Here is a 12,123-nt window from a genome sequence, read left to right as displayed (position 1 = left end):
AGTTTGTTTGTTTGATTGTTTGAACGCCAACGGTCCAAATTGAAAAATTATTTTTGTGTTGAATAGACCATTCATCGAGGAAGGCTATAAACTATCACGCTGCGACTAATAGGAGCGAAGATACAATAGAAAATGTGAAAAAAACAGGGTATAAATCATAACTTATATCTTCTACCCACGGGGACGAAGTCGCGGGCAACAGCTAGTACTTATATATGATATCATATCAATACGCCAACACTAGTAAAAAACTTGTAAAAAGAAGAAAAAATTAAGAAGTAAGAAAAGCATACCCCGCTGTCTTAGTGGCTCCACATTTATTTATCGTCTTATTCCCAAATTGGTACCGATGGCAACGGAATTAAAACTCGCAACCAATAGCCGCGGTGATTTACAATCTGTCCGGACTAATCCACTTTGTTGACGGTACCGCGATAATAATTGCTTTTGGAAATTATGTTTGCTGCTTGTTACTGTGATCTACGCTTTATTATAAAATGCTACAGCTAGTATTTTATAATAAAACGAAGATTAGGCGAAACAAAAAAAAATCGTAAATAAAAGAAAAAAATAAATTTTATTGTGAGCAACCCTTATCACTTAGGGATATGAAACATAGATGTTAGTCGATTCTCAGACCTACTGAAAACGCATATAAAATTTGTTAAAAATCGGTAAAGCCGTTTCGGAGGAGTACGGTAACCAACATCGCGACACGGGAATTTTATTTATCTAATAAATAAAATTAATATGATTTATTATGAAAAGATTAATATGATTTATTTATGATATGGCGGATTGTCTGCTTAGGTTGTTTAGTGGTAGGTTTAGTGAAATGGTTACTGAGTCTTCTGAGAAGGAATACTCAATAGAGCTTGAAGTTTGGCGGTGTTTACACCCCACCGAAAAACATCTCCGATAAAAAAACTTTTCCTGTAGAGGAGGAAACGCAAGATTTTCTCGGTTAAAATGTAGCATGTTTATAAAATAAATCAGAGCTATGTGGTTTTGTTTAGCAAAGACATGGGAAGCGAAAACTAGTTGAATATATTTAAATGTATTTCTTTGTATAAATTCAATGTCTTTATATAAAGTCCTGTCGTAAAATAAACATTTAAAACTGAATTCTCTTTTATTTCTAAGAAAATAACGTGTCGTATTTTATTTCTTCAGGTTTATGATGGTCCAATAAAGTATTACTGGGAGCATTGGATCCATTTAAAAAGTGATCTTATTTCTGTTACCGTAAGGTTTCATTTTGAATAGTTCGGTTAGTTTTCAGTGAATCGTCACGTACAATATAGAATTGTTTCAGATCTCTGTGGAGTCTTGCAATTCTGTCGCAAAACGTGTGCAATGATTAGAACGTGAAACATTTATAAAATTGAGTTTATTTTCATAATAAATATTCTTATTAATTTCTGTCATGGAAAAACAAAAAGACTCTCTATAAAGAGACGAGATCTCCTATGGGGAACCAGCAAAGATTATATTCTCTGTTTCTCAATATTGGTTAGGTGACATATGGAATTGATAATCTTCCTGCCCCGATGTCTATCCAACGCGTCTCTTGTAATTTAATGAATTTAGTGTATTCTTGAACATATGCAATGGCAGCTATTTCTATAATATAACTTATAACTTTTTACAGTTTGTTTTATAATTTGTGTAGAGTAAGTGTATTTGTGTTATTATAATGGCGTTATTATAAGCGATTTGGAAATTATACTGAAACAATATACGATTGCTTTGTCAAAACTCACTCTTATTCTTTTTTTTTTTCCCAATTTATCATTTGTAGGAGACTGAAGATTGTGAGGTTTCATGCCACATTTTATGACATTTGTAAATGCAGGGTTATAGCTAATGAAAACAATAATTCCGCAAACATTGATCGCTATGCTCAATACGTAATAAGGCCGCCTGTCTCGAAACTGCAAAACCTTTACCGATTAGTATGTTAACCTATTATGTAATATTTAACAATCATTTTTATAGCATCCTAGGTATCACTTAGAAGCAGTAAACGTTTACGTGAATGGGCAAACGGTTGTTCATTATAGGTTTACGGCCAGCGTTTGCATAGGCTACGGTTTACCGGCAATTATTATAATAATTATTAAAGAAAATTTTAGTTTCCGATACTAAAATGAGTGATTAGATTGCATATATTATGTAAGTTAATTACTGAAAATCAAGCTAGTTGAAAATTTTGGCAAATTATTTGAACCACTTATTCAGCCCTGAAGATCGCCTTCTCTTTTTGTTCAGTTTTTGAAATCCCTGTAGGCCCCTGACGTGGTTTTAAAGCATACCCTTGAAAATGTTTGCAAATGATTATCACTTTATAATTTTCACAATTAAGACCCTCTACCACGATCTCTACTAGAGGGTCTGTCACGCTGAGATTCATTAAACTCTACGTATTATAAGAATTTAGTCTGAAAACCACAATGTTACCTTGATATGAGTCTGTGAAAGACAATTTAAAGTATTTATACCTCACGCGTCGAGTTTAATTTTTAAATAACTTTTGTAATTGACGTTCGTGATAATGGGAGTTTTTACACGTAAGTAAATATTTCTGTTCATTTGGAACGAGACAGTAACTGTTGTTCTATGTGTGAGACTGTATGTTCAATGTGAGAAGTTAATGTAAATTTAAAATTGCGTTGCGTTTTCATTATTTAGTCGCAAGACCCTTTTTTACTTTTAGACTGCTCGGATAGCCGAGTGGTTGAGGTCATCACGCCAAACTCCCTTTGAGCGACGTGTCGCGGGGTTGATCCCCGCGTAGGATAAGAATTTGTGTGATCCACGAATGCTTGTTCTGAGTCTGGGTGTCTTTGTGCATGAAAATTGAATGTTTGTGAAACGAGTCGTTTTTTTTAAATATATCTTTATCAAGAAGTAAAGTGACACCAACAATGTCAAATTTTCTGTTTGCCGCCAGAAATATTTACTATTCAACGATCCCACTACCTATCTACGATAGTCAGGAGAGGTACTCAAAACACGCGTTTATGCTCACTGCATAGATGAACAAAGACCCCATGTTACAACCTCTATGATTTTTACGGCTGTAGTCTTGGAAACCGTTGACTATCAGACTACGTTTTTATAATCAAGTGTACCTTTGTACACTTCTTTGTTCCTTCACCTCGTTCCTTTGAGTTCCAATTTACTCTTCCAAGTCATCTTTTACCGTCAGTACATGCTCTATAGTCAATAAACTATCCATTACCTAACATAGAAGCATAAAATTGTTCTAAAATGTTTTCATCGATGCATTACCCGTACCCTCAAGAGATAAGCCAGTAAATTGGTACTCAACATGGATCGATAGAACGCAGGTTCGCTTCCCGTTGGACCTCTTCAGTAAAGAGCACTAGGAGCTCACCACCTCTGCTTAAAATAATTATGATACAGGTGTACAAGCGAGATAGCACATCACTTTGTAGAGCGGCATCTCTTTTATACAACTCCGTCTGACTTTATCATGTACTGGTAGGTCCACTTGCCTCGCTTCGAGTATAGGTATTAGTTTAGTAAAATCGATATTTGAAGAGCCTCAGTTGTGTTGTTTAATTTGAGAGGCTTTTCAGATAGTTGTGGGTGTTTGGAAAGTTGTTTCAAAGAGTTTCCATTATCCGTCGACAAGTGTCATCTCTATAAAGTTATTGATGATAGAAAACGTATGCAAATTACAGGTCTTTTTGATTAGATACGTGACATAACGTTGTCAGTCATGCTTCTAATTTTTTTATGTAGCTTTTAAGTGTTTATATTTAAGTTCAGTTATTTATTTTAGAAAAGAAAATCCCGATCCGCAAAGTACTAGAATAATAAGAGTCCCTTAAGTAAAATATCTAAATTCCTTACCTAAATCACGACTTTTATAAATTGTTACTTGTAACTGTAATGCTAATAGTACTAAAACGATTTGTTATCAAACTTAGTGCATTCAGACAGACCCAGACATGTTTCGTCATTCAACTAATAAAAAATATCAAACCGAGACGCAGTATAACAATATAAAAAACATAAACATACACAAAAACCTTTTGTTACTATTTTTATAGCGATCATTTAGATTTTTTGCTAAAGAATCGTGAACCGCAATTTGTTATTTGCTGTACATATTTCATAGGCTTTGTAAACACGATGATTTATTACAAAAACACGCAAAAAACAAGTTATGTAGCTTTTCAATTATGTTATTGAATTTGTTGAAAGACAGGCATTGCATTCCATTATTCAAATTAAAATTTAGTTTTCTTGAAAATGTAAAATAAAAAAAAACTCACCGTAAACGCCAAAAAAATAAAAAAAACAACAACACAAAAACACTAGCGAAAAAAAAACCACAACTTGCGAATGTCAGTTCAAAATTTAAAATTGCAACTAACGGTTTGTTTCCGTGCCAAACGGAATTGGGCAGTGGGTTCCAAAATTTAGTAATAAGAATGTTTGTTGCTGGTTTCAGAGTTTTCGTACTAGCGACGAGTGCATCGGATTGTGCGGTACAGTAATGAATGGTGAAGCGAGGTGCCCGCTTCAACGGCTTTGGCGGTAAATGTGTGTCTTAAATTGTGATTGGAGGGACACTACTTGATACTTTTGATTGGATATTGCAGTTTTATGAGTTTTAAGATTCTCCATAAAGAGGGAACATACAATGAGAGTTATTGCTTTTCGTATGTTGGTTATGTTGCAGAATTTTATGAGCTGCAGTGTAGATTAATTTTAATGCAGTGCATAAAAGTTTCCGTTGTTGATGTACCGTTAGTTTAATAATGTTTGAGGAAAAATATAACTTAAGTTTGCACACAAACCTTGTCTTTATTTCAACAAACTGAATTATAGAGTTTATTAAAAGTAAAAATAGAATACTCCTACGAAGATATAGTTAAGCTTAGCTGAATGATAAGCTATAAAAATGAAAGGGCATACAAAATGTGACAAATAATTTAAAAAAGAAAATCTCAACCCAAGTTCCTGTATAGATCTGATGTTTGCCAAGTTTTCTAACTATAACTTACGAGTAGTTATGATACACCTTAGCGTACTTTGCCAAGTATCAAGTCGGTGTAGTCGTGCTACATAGTGTAGCGGTCTGTAGTCTCGAATCGACTTGGCATTTTGGCTGACAAAACGCTTGCGACGAAGCTGGATTGTGTGGAGTAGAATAATAATTATAATCATATTAAATGAGGAGCTGTGGCTAAGCTGCTAATGCACAAGTTGATCAATCACAGGTTAAGCCACGCTTGACGCGGTCGGTCCATGGATAGGTGACCATCTACATCATAACGAGTTCCTCCGTGTCTTGGAAGTCACGTTAAATTGTGGATGCCGGTTGTTCTTAACACATCTTTGATAGTCGTTACGGTTAGTTAGAAGCTGGAAAGTCTGATAACCAGTCTATCTAAGGGATATCGTATTAGCCAGGTAACTGTAGGAGGATAGGCAGTTGCCCCTGGTAATCGCTGCTCCCTAGCTGCATCTGGGTGGAATGGTAGTCAACACGACGCAGTTGGCAAAAGACTAGGGTGATGATGATTAAATCGTATTAATATTTATTCAATTTCACTGTACTTTAAAGAACACGTATTTTATTTGAGACAGATATCATTGAAAGATTGCGTATCTGTATGCTAACGGTGATCCCTATTATAGAGATCTGAAATATTCTGAAACCGCCGATTTATCTATACTATACTACTAATACTACTTACTACTTAATATATAAAGCTGAAGAGTTTGTTTGTTTGTTTGTTTGAACGCGCTAATCTCAGGAACTACTGGTCCAAATTGAAAAATTCTTTTTGTGTTGAATAGACCATTCATCGAGGAAGGTTTTAGGGTATAAACCATCACGCTGCGACTAATAGGAGCGAAGATACAAAAAAAATAACTTTATAAAAAAAAAAAAATATAAATCATAACTTATACTTCTACCCACGGAGACGAAGTCGCGGGCAACAGCTAGTAATATATATAAGCAAGGAAGCATGGTGAACAACACTCCTGTCAGAATCTTACGATTAGAAAAGATAACTTCCAGTCAAACCCAGTATTAAAAATGCTATTAAGTAGGATAGCATTTAATCATGGCGACACTTCAGCAACAAGGTTTTGATGACACTTTCCGTATTTCCATACCACAGGGAGTGAATAGGAATTTTATCAAGACTGTTAACCATTCAAAACGTTTAAGGAGTTTCTTGTAGTCAGTTGTTAATTGTTTTTGTATAGCTTCGAAATATTATTTTACACTAAGTCTTTAATGATCAGCAGTGGACCTCGATAGCCTGACTTCGTTGATTTGATTTGAACTAAAATCACTATAAACTGTCCTTTTATTGTATTGATGGCAAACAAATTATCACTAATACCTATTTTCTGATATTGAAAGGGAAAAACCTAGGCACATGTTTTTAATTTTAGGAGGAGTTTAGTATTTTGCGAGAAAGTATAATTTGTGTAGGTAACTTTGGTGTTCAGATTTTTTTTTGTATTCTAAGAGATTAAAATCCAAACCCAGTATTCAAGCAGACTTCCAATTTTTTTAAACTTTTAATTTAGGTTCCTCTGTTTTCCAAAGAATAAAATGATGGGTTTCCAGACTCACAGAAATTACTGAGGTTGTTAAAAAATTGTACTTTGTATAATGTCTATCTGACCACCACAATTCATTTTACTTAACTATCGCGGAATAGTACAATAGTCATTCTGTGGCATAGGTCTTGTCTCACACGGATCGTAAAACAGGTTTTTACCTCTGCTATAACAAAATATGACTAATTGTCTAGCATTCTCATTTTGAGGTTATAAATATAAACAAAGCCAACTCCACACCACGAAGCCTGTACCGGCGTATGCGCCTATAGGTAAGCTTCCCACGGTGAACTGTGATGCAATTCTAGTGTCTAATGTCAGAGGTGCCCGTTTTTTGTACACCGTTAGCCCTGCACAAATGCTGTATGGTACATGTATAAGCGCCAAGCGATGTCACACGCGGAAGCGGGTTGGAGAACTACTGTCTGGCGACATTGCTATTCCGTCTGTCAATCGTCGGTAATGTTTGATATATTCACATTAGTGAGAATGGTGTATGGTACAATTTATAAGCGGTTAGCGATTTTGTGGGATACAGCCTTTAATTAGTGGGGTTTTTTATTTATTTATTTATTTATTTATTTATTTAATTATCACACTAATCTACCATTACAGGTTACTTAACCTAATGCGGTAGCTAGGACTAAACAAAGGTCTAAGTATTTATGTGAACTAGGGTTTCAATGATTGAATTATTATGCACATAGTTGCAGGTCTAAATTCCAGCAACTGTTTTAATATGTACATTATATGTAATTTTCTTATAATTCTGATATGCATAGGCAATAAATTAGCCTGATACACATGCCCATCATTGCTCCTCCTGGAATTGCTTGTTTCTTCATCCACTTTTCTCCTAGATATGAAATCCTTACTATTTACGATTCCCAGAAACAAACTCTCAGTGTCGCTAGCTCGACTTGCACTCAATCGGTTTTTATTAATAAGCACTAACAGAATTCAGTATAATAGATAGCCTATCATGACTTGTAAAAGTAAAATTTTTGCTTAAGAAAACTCATCTATTGCAATTTATCCAGTGCCGAACTATTGCAAATTAAAACATAAAAAACATTTGTTTATAAAAGTGAAACAAAAAAAGTTTCTGCACAAAAATTTAATAAAAGATACCGAAAAATGTAAATCATTATCAAATCAATTCCTCTGCCGCGACGTCGAAGGCGCAGACACGGTATGTTGAGTCCTCTCATCAGACCAGTGATAAAATAATTCTGTAATGCAATACGCTAAACTTGACCTTATTTTTTTATTGCTAACATTATAATTTTATTTATTTATTTATTTATCAGAAAAGAAACATACGGCTTAAATAATTACATAAGATATAGCAGACAGTAAATTATTCATTATATATTCTAATTCGTTTAAGGGAGGTCTAGTATATAAACGACTTTCCTTTACCGTCCATAGTGTTTCTCTTATAAATTAATAAATAATTTATGTAACTTTAAGGCTCAATGCATCAACCTCAAGTGAGCACAGGTCGTTATCAAACTGCAGATGTGGGCGTTCAATCATTAGTTACTTACATCACACGAAATTCCTGAGTCTAATGCCAAAGGTTTACGTGTTTTTGTTCATCCGCCTGCAGAAATACTCTGTGGAGTAAGTTACAAGATGTCTGCGTGAAGAGATTTTTTCAATTTTCATATTTTCCCGTTTGATTCTTGAAAAGCTTAATAACTAAAGTAAGTATACTCTTGTAGGGATTTTGCCTATGGGTATATTAAATAAGTTTATAAATATGTTCAATACGGAAAACCATAACGAAAATAATGTATCGATACCTAAAAAAACCATTTGTAATTTTTTGTAACGCGCTTTCATGAAATCGCTACATCTCCTGTCTTGTACCGTTTCACCACGGGGCTCGGCAGAGATGGCAGTGATAACACCGCCTTTGTGCTATCCACAAAGGTCTGTATCGCTCGCGATTGTACCATTGTGAACCATGATGACAGAATTAGATTTTTGTTTAACTGTACTTGTCAGGGCACTTGGCGTATCACGATAGGCATTGTTTTGCGAACATTTTTTGGATGCCAAAGCTCATACAATGAAGAATTTCCTGTTTTACATAATATCAATTATCTACATGGATCTTTTATAGTTATAGCTGACTTGCAATTAATTATTATTTTATTGGCTTAGTGTCTATTGATACAGGTCGATAAATAATAGTTAAACTGTTGCTAAACTCCTTGTTTCAAAGAAGGTTGTGAGGATAGTGTAAAAACAAAAATAAACTTAAAAAATGTTTATTAAGATAACAAAGTTGACCTAAATCCATTTCATAGTATAACGCAACTATATTTTAACCAGATAGTCTTATATAGTCAACAAATCAAATTTGAGAAGCTCTTTAATGTGTATAGAATCACAATGTTTTGTTAGACAAGCTGTCAATTAAAATTGAATACCTAACCTAATCATACATAATATATAATAAAGAAAGTTAAAATCTTATAAATTACCAAAATTCGACGCTATTCTCAAAAGAATTAACGAATTCATCATTATTTGGTTGTGTATCATCGGATGTTTCATAGTGAGACAGATCAAATTTATCAGCTAGGAATGTATCAGGGGCATTAGTTGTAGCCTTCTCCGTGGAGAAGAAACTGTCTATTCTAGAAGTTGTTGGTTTTACTGTCGTAGTCACTTCATCACTTTTTTCGGTGCTACCTTCTTCAGAATCATTTTCATCATTGCCTTCTTCTTCAGTGGCTTTCTTGGTCTCTTGACTTTTGTTCTGCTTCTTTTCTGGCTCCGGTTGGCAGAAATCGTTCCAGAAATACCAGCCATGAGGACAGATAAAGATCTGAGGGTGCAACACTCCCTCTTTGTTTAAACAGACGTAGTAATGGTTGTTGCTGAGCGATAGGACGCCATGTTGGCCGACGGTTTTGCACTTGGGGACTGGCGTTTTTGTGCATTGGCTGTTTTCCAGTCTTATCTGTGGATATCCAACATTTATGATTTGAGAATGAGTTTTACGAAACTTTGGCAATATTCATAAATCATTGTACTAATTGCTGTCAAATTGGTCTGAAATATTGTATAGGTGATGTGGACAAATTATTTGTATGTATGATACTACTTTTGCATTTCGCGGAATGAAGGTGGAGAGTCTAAAATAATTATGAAAATGTCGTTCGAATAAAATTTACCGAGCATTGCGCAGTGTGGGGATTGTATCCATAATGTCTTGGACACAGAGCTTCTCTGTGGTCTGCAGGTCTACCATCAGGCAAGCCATCAGGGGGTGAGCAGAGATGGAACTTCCTGCAGTCGTAAGCATCTGGGAATATTCCCACCTGGAAAAATATATATAATGTCAAGTATTATAGCAGAATATAATCATAAAGCAGATAATTTTTCGTACTTTTTAAAAATATTTCAAAGAATTATGATAGTCATTGCCGTATATTTTGTGCAGAATGGTATTCATTGTTGTACACTTAAACGAAGTTACACCGTGCGAATTTGTGCCACACAAGTTTTACTAAATAAGAGTGGGGGAAATTTTAAATGACCAGTTAAGAAAATGTATTCAAGGAAAAATAAGCATGCTAAATCGATGAAAACTTAATGTTTAGAGAGGAAAACTTAAAGAAAAATCCATTATAGTCTGACCTGTTCACAAGTATGCTCAAACTCCACAGCCGCGCTACTACATTCAGGCACTGCTTTCTTCGAGCACTTGCCGAGATGCGCGTTACACGTGAAACCTTCTGAACATTCTTCAAGAGGGACCTGAAAAAAGTTATAGAGTTACATGATAGTTACGGTTCCGTTAGTACTTTATGCGTTTCAAGGTTAACTTTGAGTTATGTGCTATGATCGAAACTGCACCTAGTGCGCACCAATTTACATATAGAACCAAAGCCACTATGTTTTTGGCATTACCATGATATATTTTGAAGCTAAGTAACTATGCTGCTTATCTATCAAACTTTGTAACCAGTTTACCTTCAACCAGCCAACAGGCAGAGGCACGCAGGAGACAGCCAGACTGCAGTTCTGGCAGGCGACGCCGGCGCGCGTGCAGATACCCTGGACGTCGAGCTCGCCAGTGCTGAGGGTCAGGCCCAAAGGCACGCTCCCCATGCGGTTGCCATTGATCGCTCCTCTGAGGTCGAATGACGAAAGCTGGAAAATGTTAGTATATCAGATTTTTATCGGTTTTCTTATGTTTACCTTGATTTCATAAAGTTAATTTAGCCATGACACTTCAGGGCGACTCTTGATCAAGGAGCTGCTTTATCGTAGTCTTTTTCTTCAAAACAAACTCTCTTCTCTTTAAAACAAAGTTCAATTAGGTCTAGCATCTAGTATTAAAGATATTTTTATTTTTTATTCATGTATATTAATTATTTTCGACTGTTATTCGATTTCGTGCAATTCAAACTGATCTGTTAATAACAACAAAAAAATGTCTAGGTTCTGTCTCTTCTTCTTCTTCATTTTCTTTTTTTTTAAATATCTACTATTTCTAGTACGTTTATTAGAAGTAAAAAGGTTTTGTTACATTACATAAGTTGTGATAAAATCGTAACATGTGACAGTACACATACCAGAGAACACAACTTTATCAACAAGCCCATCTCTTAAACTAAAGTAATACAGTATTTGCTGAAGCTAACCCAAGAATACAATACATTACAGTATTATACTACTTTGGTAGAATATTATATTCTAAATTACTGGACTTGGGTAACTTTGCTCCTTCGATTGTGCCCGTTTACAAACTAACCAAAACTTTCAGATGTTTTTGTTTGAGTTCTGATAATACAAAAGAAGGCTACTCTTATCAAAATACTTAATTTACGTATGTACGGTATATCAGTACTTAACAACAATATGTTTTTTTGTCTACATGGTGAAAAACTAGGCATGTATTGTGTAATTTTGGTAGTAGTTTATGTTGCATTTTAAAACCAAACAGCACACCCATCCAGACCATTAAATTTTCATTTAATTCAATATGGGCCGTTTACTAGTTCCCTTCAGAACTCCTTGTAACTTCAGTTAATCATCGACCCATCGCTCCCGTATACCACGCGTAAAAATCCAAGTAAATCATAAAAAAGATAATGTTTTCTCACAAAGAAAATTCAGAACAAAATCAATATCAAATACACAACAAACACTTACAGAACCAGTTACAGCAAAAATATATAAAATAATAAATTTTATCCACATTTTTAAATAAAAAACACGAACTGGTATGCGCACAATATAAATTTAACTAATACGGTTTTTTATCAAATAAAATGTGTAAAATTCTGGGGACACTGATCTTTGACATTTTTATCTGTTGTTTTGATGTCGAGTTTAATAAAACTAATAATTCTTGCGGATTTACATATATATAGAGTTCGATTAAAATAATATGGTAAGTAACTATAATATTTTTTCCTCATAATTTCTATGGCAAATGGCTGTTGTATGGCTTTTAAATGTACCGAATTATTCTAG

The 12,123-nt window shown here is 34.5% G+C and overlaps 1 protein-coding gene and 1 long non-coding RNA gene across 2 annotated transcripts in view; both read right to left on the bottom strand.

Moving 5' to 3' along the window:
* The window catches only part of LOC113492214, a 33,839-nt gene extending 29,493 nt beyond the window's left edge, over positions 1 to 4,346 (bottom strand). The window contains exon 1 of the long non-coding RNA XR_003400482.1: positions 4,308 to 4,346. This is a non-coding gene — a long non-coding RNA (uncharacterized LOC113492214). The remainder of the gene's footprint in view (positions 1 to 4,307) is intronic.
* Positions 4,347 to 8,884: 4,538 nt separating this feature from the next.
* LOC113492213 lies at positions 8,885 to 11,847 on the bottom strand. The gene is made up of 5 exons (XM_026869580.1): positions 11,800 to 11,847; positions 10,615 to 10,794; positions 10,279 to 10,398; positions 9,813 to 9,959; positions 8,885 to 9,598 (listed from the first exon to the last, which is right to left on the bottom strand). Exons 1-5 carry the CDS (start codon positions 11,845 to 11,847, stop codon positions 9,113 to 9,115), a joined length of 981 nt encoding a protein of 326 aa, XP_026725381.1. The 3' UTR covers positions 8,885 to 9,112.
* Positions 11,848 to 12,123: the final 276 nt, after the last annotated feature.

Source organism: Trichoplusia ni, chromosome 3 (assembly GCF_003590095.1).
Source record: "Trichoplusia ni isolate ovarian cell line Hi5 chromosome 3, tn1, whole genome shotgun sequence".
NCBI classification, from domain to species: domain Eukaryota; kingdom Metazoa; phylum Arthropoda; class Insecta; order Lepidoptera; family Noctuidae; genus Trichoplusia; species Trichoplusia ni.
Note: the sequence above shows the minus strand (reverse complement) of the source record. Positions and strands in the feature narration are given on the sequence as shown.

Coding starts and splice junctions, on each gene's coding strand:
- LOC113492213 (XM_026869580.1), bottom strand. CDS start 11,847: ATGTGGATAAAATTTATTATTTTATATATTTTTGCTGTAACTGGTTCT. Junction 10,795..11,799: donor TTTTTGCTGTAACTGGTTCT/GTAAGTGTTTGT, acceptor AACATTTTCCAG/CTTTCGTCATTCGACCTCAG. Junction 9,960..10,278: donor TTGAGCATACTTGTGAACAG/GTCAGACTATAA, acceptor ATATTTTTCCAG/GTGGGAATATTCCCAGATGC.